The sequence below is a fragment of the Octopus bimaculoides genome, chromosome 14 (assembly GCF_046866305.1).
Source record: "Octopus bimaculoides isolate indiv1 chromosome 14, ASM4686630v1, whole genome shotgun sequence".
Classification (NCBI taxonomy): domain Eukaryota; kingdom Metazoa; phylum Mollusca; class Cephalopoda; order Octopoda; family Octopodidae; genus Octopus; species Octopus bimaculoides.
Genome location: NC_142941.1, coordinates 3,889,376 through 3,906,909, shown reverse-complemented (window position 1 = coordinate 3,906,909; position 17,534 = coordinate 3,889,376). Strand labels below are relative to the sequence as shown.

The following is a 17,534-nucleotide window of genomic DNA, read 5'->3' as shown; positions in this document are numbered from 1 at the left end:
AAAGGCAAGATGGGGAGGGCATATAAACAAAGGGGAGGTAAGCGATGCCGTGTAAAGATTTTAGCCCAGTTTCACAGAGATTTCAGTTTATTAAAAGAAATAATTCACACACACAAACGAAAACAAGGACAGAAACATTGAGAATAATTAACAGTTGAAAACCGTGCTGTTAATTTAGAGGAAAGTAATGATTTAAAAAACAAACATGCTAAGGAGAAATCACGTTTTAAAACGACATAGAACTGAGAGGTATTAACAGAAAAAAAAAACAACAATATTGCGTTTATGTGAGAAGGGACTAGTGACTTTACTACACCGCCTTCATTGTCCCGCGGTCGAAAAAAAAATTTCTGTGCCTGAAGGTTTGTTTCCAAAAATATTCTCGATTGGTTCCGATTTGCTGGGCTCACACTGTGAAAGGTAAGTGCTGTGCATATTTGTTGGATGCAGAAAAGTGCAGCAATACTTGTGCAAGGGACACTGATTTATATATATATGTATATATATTTATTTATCTATATATATCCTCCCACTTAAATCTATTAGAATTTTTTTTTTTTTTTGGTACGTGTGAGATGTGGAGGGGGTGTAACGACCCTTCCAACTTTGGATCGTCGTATTTATATTGAGATGATTATTTTTTTCAATGTTCTCCCGAGTTTTACTGTTGTTGCTACCCTCCCCCCATCCACACACACACACACACATATATATATACAAACCTCATGTAACACCCTCCCGTTCTCTTAGACATTCATACACTCAGCTTACGTACACACCCACACGTACACTCAGGCATTCGCGCACACTTAACACCGTTTATATACATATATCTACACAAACACGTTCGCATACACACCCACACTTCTCGTAATATGCCATACACACACATACACACATCACTGAGTACACGTACCGTACTCAGTGCACCCCCTCTTCCCTTCTGTATTATTTACCAAGACTTATTTCGTTTCTTACGATCTCGCTGTTGGTTCGTTTGGCTCCTATAAATGTCTTCTTCACATCTCCCTAAATTTACCCCCTTTTTTCGATATTTTCCGATGTTTGAATTATCTTTATTTTTCTTATATGTAAAGTATTTTTGTAGAACAACACTGGGAAATACACACACACACACACATATATAAAATTCTATATGATTTATTGGCAAAATAACCATCCGAAAGTACAACGCAGTGTGTGTGTATATATATATATATATATATATATAGCTCATGACTTCTGCACGAAACTAAATCATCGGCCCTAAACTGAACTCGGAAAGTAGATTTCTCTCTTTTTCACACACATCTAAATTAAAGTAACTAAACATTGTACGAAAATGCATGAACATCACAAAATCACTGCTTCTCTCCCCCTCCCCCCTTTAACTATGTTATTAATCATCATAGCTATTGTTGTAAGGGTGGTGGTGGTAGTGAGGGAGGAGGAGGAGGCTATCTCTTTTGAAGTGAAGGGGGGGGAGGAGGTGAGCCATCATAGGAGGTCGGTGGAGGGGTGGGGAGAGGCGAGTTAACGTTTGAGAAGATGTGGGGATAGTGGGGGGGAGGAAAGCAATATCAAACAAGAGGTTGCGTGGCGGTGGGAGGCGGTGGTAGCTATCAAACATGAAGTAGGGGAGTGGGAGGTGGGAAGGAAAGGAATTATCTCACTGGAAGTTGGTGGTAGTGGTGGGAGGTGGTGTTTGTGCCGTAAGTCAGTGCACCTCACTCCACTCTTACCCTACCCTCCACTCATGTTTGAGTGCCTCTTTTCCTTTACGCTGACACCATCAAGATTCGAACAGTTATAGGCTGGGTTTTTTTTCCCAATATGCTGATCGATTATACCTTTCGTCCCTCCATCATCGATAAAACCAATCATTTACTTTATCGATTCAGTCAACTGTATCCATCGCCACCTCCTTCGCAATTTTGTCAGGAATGAATTTTTTTTTTTCGTTGAGACAGTAGAGTATTAGATTTTCTATAATAAATTGCTGAGTGCTGTTAATGAGCCTCATGTCAGCTCTGATCCAGTAGAACGAAGAACAAACCCTTCCAGCCGTGACCATCCCGTCTTTTTGTATACCGTGAACAACTTTATATCTTTAAGAGTGTAGTTTAGTGCAAAATTGGCTACTGGTTCTAGCAACTCAAATGACCGTATCCCCTTCGCAAAGCCGTAGTGTTGTTATTCAACCCCAGGACGGCTCTGTATGTATGATCCGATATTCCAGCCGTGAAATTTTTTTTTTTTTTCCTTAAACATAGTTTTTCCCATGGTTTCCATTTTTCTATGAGTCTCTATGTACCACTCTTATTTTTTAAAGACGTTAAGGATGTGCTGTTGAGGGAGATTTGGCTGCCGTTTTTAGCAACCAGTTAAAGGTTCCTCAAATTTCACTCGTCTCGATTTGGCCCGTTCATCCACAAAGAACTTAGTTTTGGAACGGGGGACGATTCAACGGGGACAAAACTATTGCCGGACACCCCTACTACCACCTTCATAATAATAACAACACTTTCTAGCTGGGTACTCGTTTTGTGTGACCTCAATGCTCAACTGGTACTTCATTTTAGCAACCCTGGATAGAATAGAGCATAATTAAATAGTATTCCGGTTCTATAATAGTAATGAGGCCCCAGTCCGGCAATTCTAATGGGAGGAGGTTAGTCGATTCCATCGCTATATCAGCCCAGGACTGATTCTGAAGAGACCAAAGACAAAGCTGACCCCGGTAAGATTTGAACTCAGAATGTAAAGAGCTAAAACAAACACCGCTTGGCATGTTTTCCGATGCTCTATCGATTCTGCCAATTTACCACCCTGTGTAGTAGTAGTAGTAGTAGTAGTAGTAGTAGTGGTGATGTTGGTGACGGTGGGTTCTGACATGTACAGACGAAATTTTGGGGAAAGAATGATGTGTCCCCCATCCCTCGAAAAATGTCGAAATTCTCACTCAATAATAATAATAATTAATAATTGTGCTTAATCTAGACATAAGGCCAGCAATTTGTGGGTAGGGAGTTAATCGATTATATCGACCCCAATACCTGATTGGTACATTAATCGACCAGTCGATTGCAATTGCCAATCGATTGGTCAATTAAAGGATGAAAGGCAAAGTTGACCTCAGAAGGATTTAAACACGGAATGTAAATGGACATAACTAAAACAACAATTAATAATAATAATAATAATAATAATAATAATAATAAAAGTTGCATTCCAATTTCTAACATAAACACAAAACTCTGAATGTTTTCTGCGAGGGGTTGGTAAAGCCGTTTGAATGATCTCGTCCAGTACATAATTAGTACTTTATTTTATCGACCCAGGAGAAACGGAAAGTAAAGTCGACCTTGGCGTGACATCAGGCTTTCACAAAATGTCGTTCATGTTTTGTTTTGTTTTTTTCAAAGCGAAAAAGAAGAAAGAAAATGACAATCATATCTGTGCTCCAGTTGGCCCGTAACTTGCCATTTTTCTGACATACAACAATTTCTTTTGAGTGTAGAGGGGAGAGGAATTTAGTCTGTTATTACTTTTATGAAAGGTGTTCTAAGTTCAAATCCCACTGAGGTCAGCTTTGCCTCTCATTCTTTCGGGGGTCAGTAAAATAAAGTACCAAACTGGGACTGGGGTCGATGTAATCGATAACCCCCCTCCCTTGAATTTCATATTGTGTACCCCTAATATTAAAAACAACTTGCAGGGGTGGGGGCGGTGGATTTGCAAAATCGTTAGGTCCTCTTACGAAATGCTTTAACAGCATTTGATACGGCTTTTTACGTCCTGAGATCGATAAAATAAAGTAACAGTCAAGCACTGGAGTCGATGTTATCGATTAGCCCCTCCCTTTCAAAATTATTGACCTTGTGCCTTTAATCCTTTCTAATTTTGGTACAAGGCCAGCAATTTTGAGGGGAGAGATCAAACCGATTACATCAACTTTCTATACTTGACTGGTATTTATTTTATCGACCTCGAACGGATGAAAAGCAAAGTTGACCTCGGCAGGCTCGTGCCTAAATTAGGAATAATTGTTAAGTAGAGGGAAAGGCCAGTGACCGTCTTCTCGGCATTCCTTCCGCATCCAATTGACCGCCATCTGTTAAATATCTCTATAACTCTCCGGAAGTTTGAAGTGATTTAACCATTTGCCAAAAGTCCTCGTGCTAACGCTGTTGTTTAGCCCTAGGTCAGGTCTGGTTGAACAGGGGCATGACGAAAGCATTCCGGCCCTGTGATTATCCCATTTTTTTCCGTTTTGCAAGGAATCTAGAACCACTTCATATATATATATATATATATATATATTTATGTGTGTATGTGTATACGCTGTTTTTTTTTTCTATGTTGATGGAATATGATTTGTGGGAGATTTGGTTGTTCTTTCTAGCATCACGAATGGCTACACAGGGGTACCGTCGTTGGTTCTACGTTACATTTGTTGATGTATTACTGTACTGTGGAGGCGCAATGGCTCAGTGGTTAGGGCAGCGGACTCGCGGTCGTAGGATCGCAGTTTCGGTTCCCAGACCGGGCGTTGTGAGTGTTTATTAAGTGAGAACACCTAAAGCTCCACGATGGGGGCTGGGGGCGAACCCTGCTGTACTCTTTCGCCACAACTTTCTCTCGCTCTTTCTTGTAAAGGGCCAGCCCTGTCACTCTCTGTGTGACGCTAAATCTCCCCGAGAGCTACGTTAAGGGTCAACGTGTGTGTGGAGTGCTCAGCCACTTGCACGTTAATTTCACGAGCAGGCTGTTCTGTTGATAGGACCACGACATTACTGTACTAAACATACAACTCTGGCCCGAGTATAAACGAAGTTGGGCTCTCTCTCTCTCTCACACACACACAGAGCCACCCCTGTATATTTTTCATGCAGAAACTGTCTCCAAGTAATCCCTTTTCTCTCCAGTGCTTCTATTACAAAACAAATCTTCGATGGCATGGGTGATCACAACCTAACCATACTGTGTTCTTAATAACTTGTTAGAACCTCTGTTTGGCTGTTGGTTAACAAAACTGCTCTGCCTTGATGGAGGTTAATCCAATATTTCTCATGAAAGGTGGCCTGTGTGGATTAAAATGAAATTAAGATAGTTTTAAGCTTGTCCTTAGCAAAGAAAGAAGAATTATATTTATGCAAACTCTGAGCATGGCTGTGTGGTTAAGAAGCTTGCTTTGCATCCCCATGGGTTTGGGTTCAGTCTCAATGTACAGCACCTTGGCCAAGTGTCTTCTGTAGCCCTGGGCTGACCATTGTTTTGTGAGTGAATTTGGTAGACAGAAACTAGGTAGAGGCCCATCATAAAAAGTACCTGTGTTGGCACCATGTAAAGGCATCTGTGGTGGCACCTTGTAAATGCATATGTGCCGGCATCACAGGTGTGTTTTCAGACTTGAAAGAAAAAGAAGTTCAGTCCTAGGATCAATTTAATTAAATAAAGACCTTTACGAGGTGGTGCCCCAGTCAAATGATTGAAACAAATGGGAGATAAAAGATATGTCTTTTGTTTGATAAAAAATGGGGGTGGGTGTACAAATAATTTCATTAATATTAGAGGGGGGAGAGGGCTGAGAGTTGTCCCTGTCCGATATTAGTCAGTTTGAGAAAGTTATAGCTGCTGTAACTTATGGATTGGGGGTAGTTTGACCTGGTCAGGCCAGATATGGTCTTTGTAAATAGTTTTTGCTTAAGCCCATCTGATCCCTGTTAGAGTGTATCTAGGACTACATTATCTAATGTGTCCTTCCATGTTTCATGACTGGTATGGGATTTGAAGATTTGGCTACTATTTTTAGCATGATGGCTGACCACACATACAGGCTCGTTGTTTAGCTCCAGGTTGCTCCTGGTCAAACAGATATGCTCAAAAGTATTCCCAGCTTGACAATCCAGCTTTTGAGGAGTGAAAGACGTCATCTATATACATCCCAGATTATGTTATATAATTTTTCCTTTTTTGAAGCTGGTATGTTGTAATTTGACTGCTATTTCTAGCTTGTAAGTAACTTCTTTTGGCTTCAGTGTTCCTTGTTTAATTTTGGGTTCTGTTTAAGTTAGAGTGTAGTTTGAGAAGAATTTGGCCACTATTTCTAGCATCAGGGCAACTGCATAGAGATTTCCTCGTTGCTTAGCCCCATGTCAACTCTGATTGAGTACACCTATGATGGAACTCCATTCCAGATGTGACCATCCTGTCTTTTTAAAGTATAAAGCAACTATATTATCTTGTGTCCCCCCCTCCCATTTGTAAAACCCAGCATCACCTGTATTGACACATCAATGATCTCAACGAGCTTTCTGTTCTTCCTTGATTGGGACATTCTTTCCCATCTTGGCCCAAATCATTTAACTAAATTGTCTTCCCATCACTGTGGAGGCCTCTCGGTGGCCTTCGATTTCCTGATACCACTTGGCAACTAAATGGGTCCACCTGTTGTCTGTGAACCTTGCGACCTGTCCAGCCCAGCAGGGCTTGTGCTTTTGGTATTCTGTGATCAAGTTCGCTCTGCTCTTGTAAAACTTCATTTTGGATATGCTCTCTCAATGATATGTCATCATCATTTACAATACCCTTTTCCATGCTTGCATGGATTAGAGTTTATTGAGGCAGGTCTCCGTGGCTTAATGTTCTTCTTGTCACTAGTCGCCACCTGTTTCCAAGCAAAGCAGTATTTTCCCCTTCTCCAGATATGTTTTCATGGAAAATGATAAACAGCAGTTTTTGTATGATAGTAGGTCATTCTTGCTATATAGTGCACTGTGTCAAGGCAAGGAGGTACAAACATACACAGCAGGTTTCGTTTTAGTTTCCATTGACCAAATTCTTTCACAAGACACTTGCTCGGCATGTTGTGCAGTGGAACTGAGCCAGAAACCACATGGTTGTGAAGCAAGCTTAAACACACATCCATACCTGTATATGTCTATGTGTATGTGTATACATATGTATATGTATATATATATATATATATATGTGTGTGTGTGTGAGTATGTATATGTATGTGTGTGTGTATGTATATGTGCGTGTGTGTATATATATATATGTATATATATTCTTTTATTTTATTTGTTTCAGTCATTTGACTGCGACCATTCTGGAGCACCACCTTTAGTCAAACAAATTGACCCCAGGATTTATTCTTTGTACGCCTAGTACTTATTCTATCAGTCTCTTTTGCTCAGTTGTCAAGCAATAGTGGGGGACAAACACAGACTCACATACATATACACACATATATATATACGACGAGCTTCTTTCAGTTTCCATCTACCAAATCCACTCACAAGGCTTTGGTCGGCCCGAGGCTATAGTAGAAGACACTTGCCCAAGATGCCACGCAGTGGGACTGAACCCGGGACCTTGTGATTGGGAAGCAAGCTACCTACCACACAGCCCCTTCCCTTCCGGTCAGATTGTCCAACCCATGCCAGCATTGAAAACAGACATTAAATAATGAGGATGATATGTGTATATTATATTTATATATGTATATACATGTGTGTGTGTGTGTGATGTATCCCTGTATGGGTTTTGTTGTCTCTGTTTACTTATTGACTTTATTATGTGTTGCATGTGGGTGGTTTCTAAGCTGTCATACCCCGGATACAAGAAAATCTCCCCCTTAAATGAATTTAAGTAATGTGAGAATTGTGTTAATTGATATTAACAGCTTTGATACTTAATTCTTACACGAATGATATGTCACAGATGTTGAGTAGGTTTGAAGAAGTGTGGTGCTATTTGCAGACCTAGCCAACCCAAGGTTGCTTCAAAGAAACAAGAAACATAATCATAGTAATACTGGCATTACAATGGTTATGATGATGATGATGATGGTGGTGATGGCAGTGGAGGTAGAGGAGGAGAGGGCTAACCTCGACACTCCCAGCCCTAGCTGTAGCAACAGATTGAGTAACAAGTGAATGTATTTTATCATGTGGGATCTCATCTCTGAAAACCTGAGCTTATCCATGCGATTAATTTATGGTAAATCCTTCCAAGTTTATGTAAAATGCATCGTACCATATTATCTATAGTGCACCGAATGCCCCTGCCCCCCCCCCACTTCACATCACCACCACTGTCTGTGTTTCCATTTGGCCATATTTTTGATATTTATTAGCAGTGTCACTAAAACACATACCCCTGCCTGTCATCACCGTCATCATTTCACATCTGCTTCCCATCCTGGACGGTTCGATAGGGTCCAATAGGTTGGAGGACCACATCCTCCCCCAATATCTCAGTTTTCTCGTGGTTTCTATGGCCGGATGCCCTTCCTAACACTAACCACATTACAGTGTGTTCTGAGTGCTTTTTTTCCCCATTTTTTTCATAGCATCAGAGACTCGTGATGTCTCTATGTAACTAAAGAGCTCCCTTGGCTGAGAGGGAGATGGCTTTATGATAGGTGTGAGAGGTGAGATCTGGGCAGTTTGAGCATAAAACACTCAGAACATTTGGGCCAGACATGGCCGTTTTAAACACTGAACAGTTAAAGTGTAATAGGGTAGATAGAAAGAGGTTTAGTGTTTTGGTGAACACTCTCATTAGTACCACTTGAATAGGAATGCTTTACTGAAAAGGTCTAATAAGAGTGAAACACACCCTATGACTGGAAATTAGAGAGTTTTAGTCTTAAATCACCCATGCTCTTCCAGATTTAGCACCCTGAATGCTTGGAATTGTTTCAGGTGTTTATCGGCCCCTTGGATAGCTATATAGACTCCCACCAGAGATCAATATTGAGTGCTGGTCCTTGGCCTAACCCATGCTAGTATTAAAATATAAACATAAAGTGAATGTATGTGTGTGTATGTATATATATATATATGTGTGTGTGTGTATATATATATATATAGGTGCAGGAGTGGCTGTGCGGTAAGAAGCTTGCTTCCCAACCTCATGGCTTCCGGGTTCAGTCCCTCTGTTGGTACCTTGGGCAAGTGTCTTCTACTATAGCCTTGAGCCAACCAAAGCCTTGTGAGTAGATTTGGTAGATGGAGACTGAAAGAAGCCCATTGTATATACATACACGTGTGTGAGTACGTGTTTGGTTTGTACACCACTGTTGCTTGTCAACTGGGTTTGATGGGTTTACACCCCCATAACTTAGCGGTTCGGCAAAAGGTAACGAGAGAATATGTGCCAAGCTTTAAAAAATAACAAAAGTACCGGAGAAGAGTCATTTGGCCAGAAATTCAAGGCAGTGCACACAGCAAAACAAACACACAAGTCAGCTGACATAAACCTAGCAACACCTATTTTCAATGAATCAGCGAGGGAAGGCTTCCCTGCAGTCACTCAGCCTGCTAGAGATAGCAGCCAAATTTTCAAATCATATGCTAATTTCTTAAAAAGGAAAACAAAGGGACACATTAGACAATGTAGTCTTAAATATATGAAAAGAGGGGATAATCACAACTTTGATTATATGGCTACTCAATCAGGACTAAACCAGGGGCTAAACTACATCAGCTATATTTACACTACAGGGATCTCTACATGGGTCATTCAACATTTTAGAAATAGCAGCTAAATCTTACTGAACTCAAACCTTAAAAAGACGGACACAATAGTTCATTCCTAGATATACCTCCTGAACGGGTAAACAGATGGCATGGTCATATGTGGAATGTCTTTGGTTATAGATCTGCTCAATCTGGAATCATCTGGGGCCAAACATTTGTTGTCAAATACATTGTGACATCTTCTTCCTGGTGTTTTAGGGGACAGTTCATCTGAGGTTAAAGAATAATAATCTGGAATTGGGGGTTTGTAGGGTATCACTGGGGTCACTTGGTGTTGGTCTCTCCCAGGTCAAAACCTCATCCAGCAGACTTGCTAGCCATGACTAACCAGACTTTTATTCAGACAGTATATATAGAGCTACAAGTCCTGATATAGCAGACCTATGATCGAATGTGTTCCAGCCATGACCATCACTGTATTTTATTTAGATTTAGTTTATCTACGACTGTATTATAATATTTTATCCCCAGATCAGTTTTGAATGAGCCAACCTATGATCATAGATGTGCCAACCTATGATCATAGATGTGCCAACCACGACCATCTCTCCTATATAATCAGACATATTATATCTAGGACTGCATTATCTAATGCATTATTTCGTTTTTAAGATGGCAGTGTAGGGATCAGCAGAATGGTCGATAATGAACCCTGGGGGTGGGGTCTCTAGATCCCCAAGGGTTCGTTAAACACCTGAGATGATTTTGAGTGTCACCCAACGCATATTACATTAAATATTCTATTTCGGCCATAATATCACTGAATTTTGATCCAGTTTCAGTATTTCATTAAATTTCTTTAAATAGGCGCAGGCGTGTCTGTGTGGTAAGAAGTTTGCTTCCCAACCACATAGTTCCAGGTTCAGTCCCACTATGTGGCACCATGGGCAAGTGTCTGCTACTATAACGCTGGGCCAACTAAAGACTTGTGAGTGGATTTGGTAGACGGAAACTGAAAGAAGCCTGTCATATGTATATATGTTTGTGTCTATATTTGTCCCCCATAACCTAGCGGTTCGGCAAAAGTGATGGATTGAATGAGTATCAGGATTTTAAAAAAAGTACTAGGGTTGATTCATTCGACTAAAAATTCTCCAAAGCGGCGCTCCAGCATGGCTTCAATCTAATGACCGAAACAAATATTAAAAGAAATATCTCTTATTAAAAGCAGTAATGTTACAAAAGAACGAAGGAATTATTGTTCTTAAACAAAGAAATTTTTTTTATTTGACTCGGGGTCTGCAAGTTATCATGAAGGGGTCAGTGAGTTAAGACGTTTGTCGACCTCTGTGGTAGAGTGGGGACTTGGAGGAGGTATGGCAGCCATTTCTAACAAGGCGCCTGACCACACGGAGGGCCTCTTGTTGGTTCAAGTACCACTTGACTTAATGACAAGTGGTGAAGATGATGATGGGTCAAGGAGGGACATCTTCATTTACCACACCCATAAAGAAATACGTAGGAATGAAGTTCGCCTGTCACATCTCTTCATTGAAATAAAATGTGACCTGGCTGACGCTTATCATAAATTCTCCAGCCAGAATCCGTCAGGCAACGAACGGTATTATGACTGGTGTTGTGACTACAAGTTAATCCAATAGGTTTCTTCACACTCTCTTGCGGCCCAGTCTTGGATTGATCTGAGGCTATGATGGAGACTCAAGTGTTGCCTGGCATCTGTGGTCAGACACTGAACGGGCATCATTGTGTAGTTAAGAAACTTATTTTGCAACCACGTGGTTCCGGTTTCTGTCCCACTTTGGGCAAGTATCATCTACCGTAACATCGAGTGGACTTCTCTCTCTCCCCCCTTATTTGTCTATTTGACTATATATATCTCTCTCTCTATCTATCTATCTATCAACACACACGTTGGGCTAAAGCAATCCTTCGAATTTCTTTATTTTACAAATTTTGCTCTTACCAGCGAGAATTGTGTGATTGATGTCATAAGAATTTATAAACTTTCGAGAGAGCGCGAACTAATTGTTTTGAAGCAGTTGATCTCGAAGCACATGGAGCTATGAATAATAGCGTGTAAATATATTCTTTTCTACTGTAAGTACAAGGCCCGAAATTTTGGGGGAGGGGTCCAGTCGATTAGATCGACCTCAGTACGCAACTGGTACTTAATTTAATAGCGTGTAAGTATTGTGTTGACAAACCCTTTTGGATAGAAAAAAATTCGAAGGCTGCTCATGGGACTCGAACTCACATCGCTTGTAGACATGACAGGCGTTCTACCATTTGACGACTGTTCCAACAAAGTTTTCATACACATGGGTTACACAAAATGTTTATTTATCTATCTGATGTATGTGTGTTTATACACAGCATAATGTGTATGTTGTGTTTGTGTTCTTTAGTCTCACAACCGACGGAAATCCCATTTACTGTTTCCTCTATAAAAACAGTAGCACCCTCACCGCCAACAACTCCGCTCCATTTTAATGTTGTTCCTGTCACAATAAAAAGCCTCTTCTCTCGCTCTGAGCTGGTCATTTCATTGCCATCGCCTCTTATTTCATTTTCTACATGGCGGTCTGCCGTCTTTGGGGTTCGATAGTGTATGTTAGAGAGAAGGGGGGAGGGAGAAAGAAGGGAAAAGTAGTGTGATGGTGAGAGGGTGAAATGTAGTGGGATTAATGGGGGAAAAAAGAGTTGGGGGGGGGGAGAATGAAATTATGGGGTTGTTTAGCCCTAGGTCAATTCTGATTGAGCAAAATATAATAATATCTAATGGTTTAAGACTTTGGGGAGTAATTTCACGGAGATTTGATTGCTATTTCTAGCAGGCCGAGCGTCCAACTTGAGGTTCCTTTGACTCGTTTTATTGGTAGTGAACTGTGGTGGTGGCGGTGAGAGTAAAGGACAGGAGAGAGTGCTGAGAGAAGGGAGGGGTGGTTTGTAATATCGATCTGTGAAGGGGGGAGTGAAAAGAGTGTGAGCTAGGAGTGAGTGGTGAGAAGTAATAGACAGGAGTGTGGTGGGTGTGAGGAAGGTGGTGTGTGATAATACATTGTAATGTGAGAGAGGTAAGGGTGGTAGTGTGAGATAGTGAGAATAAGGGGAAGAGGGAAACGGAACTGTGGTGGGAGGTGAACTAAAGACAGAAAGAAAGAGAGCCTCGACTTGCTAGAAATAACAGTCCAATCTTTGAATTCACTGTCTGGATGGTCATGGCCATTCTATCTGGACTCAACAACATTGTGGGAACTTGTACGTGGTTATTCGACCGGCTAGAAATAGCAGCTAAATGTTCCTCAAAGGCATTCGCTTATCGTGTTTTAAATAAAGGGAAGATGCTTAATCAGTTATGTTTGAATGGATGGGATGACTTCGGTTAAATGGCTTTGATTATGAAGGGTTTGTTCTTCGATCAGGCTGACCTGGAGCTAACTGGGATGGCAGCGATGGTGTGGGGGAGTAACTGATGAGGGAGAGGGGGGGGGGTGAAAAACCGAATTATGGTTGAAAGGGGCGTGAGGGGGAAGAGGTAGAGAAAGAGGGAGGGTGGATTTGAAGTGGGAGAAGAGAATGAATTATAGTGGGGGGGAGGTAAGAGAAGGGGAGTTGAGCGAGGACCAATGTGGAAGTGGTGGTGGAGGGATGAGTAAGAGAGCTACGTTGAGTTGTTATTTAACCCCAGGGCAATCCTGCCTGAGTAGACCTACAATCAAAAAGCGTTCCAACCGTAACCGTCTGACTTTATATATTAGGGTTTGTTTCACAAATACATTGTATCCTTTTTTTTTAAGAATTTAGTTGCTGTTTTTAGCATGTTGAACGACCACGTACAGGCTCGTTGCGAGGGATTAAGATTGTCAGATAAATTCTTGAGTCGAGAAAGAAAGCTGAGGGGAAGGGGGGAGAGCGAGAGAGTAACGTTGAGTAAGGGAAGAAAAAGAAAGGAAGGGAGGGATACGATAGAAGGAGGAGAGTGGTATGTAAGGGGAAGAAGATGGGGAAAGGAAGAAAGAGAGAAGTAGTGGAAGGAAGAGGTACGGTGGGGAGTGGAGAAGAAAAGGAAGTGACCAGATACAAGGAGAGAGAGAGAGAGAGATGAGCTCCTGTAAGAAAGGCGAGAAATCAATGAAGAGAAAGAGTAAGAGATAGTAAAAGAGAGGAAGGCGGTGAGATAAAAAAATAATAATTAGGGGGCTTAAGGGAGAGGAGAACGTGTAAGAAGAGTGGTGGGAGGAAATTGTCGTAGAGGTATAGAGAGAGAGGGGTAGAGAGACAAGTGTGTTAGGAAAGAGAGGGAGGGTGTAAAAAGACAATGGTAATGTGAGGGGAGTGGTGGGAGGAAACGGAGTTAGACGACTGATTTAGGAGAGATAAGAGAGGGAGAGGGAGCAATGCGATGAGGGTGGTGGTGAAGGTGGGGGGATGGTGACGTATAGAGTAAAGGTGACGAGAAGGTTACGGCAGTGGTGGAGAGGGGGGGGGGAGATATACTACTGAGGGGAGGGTGTTGTTTAACCCCGAGTCTACCTTGATTGAACAGGTCTTATGATTAGATATATTCCAACCATGACCATACCATCTGTTTAGGGTATGTTAGTTGTGTACATTATCTAGCGTGTCCTTTTTTTTCTTCCTCGACTGCAGTTTGATTCGAGGGAGCTTTGGTTGCTATTTCTAGCAAGTCGAGCGGCTCCACAGAAGGCTCCCCCAGTTTCAAGGAAAAAGTGAAAGAAGTAATGAAAGAGAGAAAGAAAAAAAGGAAACAGTACCTCCCTCTCTCCCCCCTCTTTTTTATGTCAACAACTATTTTAATAGAGGAAGGAGGAGGGGGTATTGTGATATTTTTGTCTTCTCTGTATGTTTATGTTGTGTGTGTGTGTGTGTGTAGGTTGTGTTCGTATTGTGTGTCTGTGTCGTCTGTAATCCGTAGATTTGTGTGCATTCTGTTCTATATAATCTGTGTGAGTGAGCTATACTCTGTATTATGTGTTTTTATATCTTATTTTAGTGTAGATTTCTCTTGCTTAACCCTGGTCCAGTTCTACGATGTGTGCTCTGTCACCAAGTAGTTTTATGGAGCTCCCCCCCCCCCCCCGCAAGTTTTATGACCTGCTTAGCATGGTTGGTAAATTTATCAAACAGAATAGCCTTGTTTTCTTATTAACTGAGTTTATAGAACTAATCTCACTAAAGACAGTCCCCATATAGACAGCTCCAGTATAACCGGAGTTGCTGTAGCTTGAACTGGCAGCTCCAGTCTGACCAGTTTGTTTCTCATCAGATGTTGTCTATCAGAAGACTTCATTAACCAGTCCGTACAATGTGGGTTAAAGATTTAGTTGCTACATGTAGCTCATGTAGATTTGATTTTGATATTGCTGATGTTGATGTACTTGACTCAGTAGGTCTCCTCCTGCACACACACACATACCTATATATGTATGTGTGCGTGTGTGTGTGTGTGTGTACCCAATCTAAGGTAGTAAATTGTTAGAACATTGAACAGAATGCCTTGTGGTATTTACTTCACCCTTTCATGTTCTGAATTTGCCTGCAAAGACATTGGGACCAAGCTGTATTATCCCTTGGTCTTTGCTTGGACATCATCCTGACATAGAGAGGAGATGTGTGTGTGTGATGGTGGTGTTGGGGGTTGTTGCATGGTTAACTGATCTTTTTACTACAACTTTGTCCAAGTTTGAAAGCTGGAGAAAAAGTTTCTAGGTACAGAAACATGGTTAGTCATGATTGGCAGAGGCAACGAGACATGGAAATCTTACAAGTCCCACATGTGCGTATATCTAACACCAAGAGCTATAATGGCCTCTGTTCCTCAGACCTGCATGACTGGTCCCCTACCCCCACTACTTGACACACTTCCAACACACTCATCTTTTCACTTCCCATTACCCTTGGTGCATCCAACCTCCTTAGCTCTGCATTAACCATTATGACCAGTCCTTGCTCCCCACATCATCAGCCCTCTGGAATCTTCTGTGTCTTTCCTGCTGGTGTGTTGTCCTGTAACAGTTTAAACAGAACATCAATGGCACCAAGCTTACCTGTCTCTGAAGACCTGGAAAGGTCATAAGCAATGTCCCCGGCTCCTGACTCGACAAGCAGAATAAATAAATCTTCCCCTCCTGTCCATTGAAGGGCAACGACCCAAAATATTTGACCTTTCCCTTTGAATTCGTTAATTGCTTATGGCAAGAAATGGCTGTATCTGGCACCCTTGTTTCTGCCCAAAGTTATCGGCTGAAAAAGAAGAAGAATATGTTTGTTTGTATGAAATAAGGAGTCTGGGTGGGGGAAAGAAACGGTAAAGACTGATTTCTTTTCTAAAAACTTTCCAATATCTAACTGGATTTTTGTTCCCATGGCAGAAAGCAAGGGTTTTCATGAGCAAACATTGCAGCGCCACCCTTCTCCCCACCCATCCCTCCATGTCATTTGTTCAAATAATACAGGGGCTTTGTGATAGTTTCCCTTGGAAAAATCTTTCAGTCATGACAGTTTCCTGCAACAAACGCTTTTGGTACACTTTAAGAAGCAGCCATTTGTATGCTGTGTCTCCTCACTATGTTTTCTGTCTTCGGCTCAATTAGGACCAAATTGAATGCTCTGAGAAAACCAAGATTTTACAGGAAGATGTCTCCAGTAGCTGCTGTTAATCGTTCTTTTGTTCTGTTATCAATCAATACACCCAATTACTTAATTACGCTTTGTTCACATTAAGATATTTGATGGATCCATCGTCACTAATAATCCAGGATGATTTCATGGTATCCAGGCAGCACTTTCTGTTGTCCATTATTGTACTTTTGTTCAATTGTTTCACTTTACAGGAAAACACTTTCACTTTTCCCCCCCGAAAACCACCTACTTTTGACAAAGCAAGTATTTTTCGCTTTCTTGGGGCATCGGAAACAAAGAAGAACAGAAATGTCTTATTCTCAGCAATTCTAGTTTAATATCTCAATGAAATGTTTTGATTTTTTTTTTAACAATGGTGTTAAGCAGAATGAATTAAAAACTCCCTGCTTATGATGTGACATTCTTACCTGCACACTCATCTCTATTAAATGATGTATGTTTATGGATATTAGTATTTTTATAAATGAAACTATATATATATATATATATATATATATATATATATATATATATATATATATATATACACACACACACATATATGTAAGTTGTGTAATGGAATGAATTCCATCTTTGTAATGGTTTTATATTAGTTTTGTTTGAACACATTCTTACACATATATTTACATATACCTATTCATACATGTGTGTGCGTGTGTACACACACACACACACACACTCTTTCATTCACACAGATACACCAACAGACATGATGATAGTTTTCTATCAATAATAAGCATTTTAGTTAATGTTTCCTTTCGTTTATTTTCAGGTAACCCTTAATCTGCGAAGCCCTTTCATGGAGCCCCATCATCTAACAGCCTTTGTATAGTCTACACCAAGCAGTTCCCCTAAACAACACACTGACCTCCAACCTTATCAATATTTTCATTGAAACAACGAAACCCCTTTGATCAATGATGGAGACCCTGCCCAGCGATGCCTCAATCCACAATGCTATTGCCACAAAGCCTCAGTTCTCACCCCTTCCCAACAGCATGGCACACCACAGAATGCCTCACATGACTGATAAATCCTTCCATAATGAGATTTATGGCAACCAATTCATGCAGGGTTATTACTTACAGACTCACGGTTTGGTGCATTCAAACCAGAAATTGTTCCACCCTGACGTGTACGGAAAACAGTTTGCACAGAACTGCTATGTCCAGAGCCATGAACGGATGCATAACATTGAGAAGCCACCACCAGCTGCCCCACCCACGCCCCCAGTCTGTCCCAAACCCCCTCTCACTCCAAACAAGATTGCACCAATAATACCCAAAATTGAGGCGCCACCAGTTAAACAGTTTCAGTGTGATTCTTGTCCCAAACAGTTTGCACGCAGAAATACACTGC

At 41.1% G+C, this 17,534-nt stretch overlaps 1 protein-coding gene across 1 annotated transcript in view; it reads left to right on the top strand.

Annotated features, from left to right (window-relative positions):
* Positions 1-333: 333 nt before the first annotated feature.
* The window catches only part of LOC106870094 (uncharacterized), a 22,992-nt gene continuing 5,791 nt past the window's right edge, over positions 334-17,534 (top strand). The window contains exons 1-2 of the mRNA XM_014916074.3: positions 334-420; positions 16,948-17,534. The exon at positions 16,948-17,534 is cut by the window's right edge and continues 5,791 nt beyond it. Of these exons, the coding sequence (XP_014771560.1) occupies positions 17,093-17,534 (442 nt within the window). The 5' untranslated portion in view covers positions 334-420; positions 16,948-17,092. The remainder of the gene's footprint in view (positions 421-16,947) is intronic.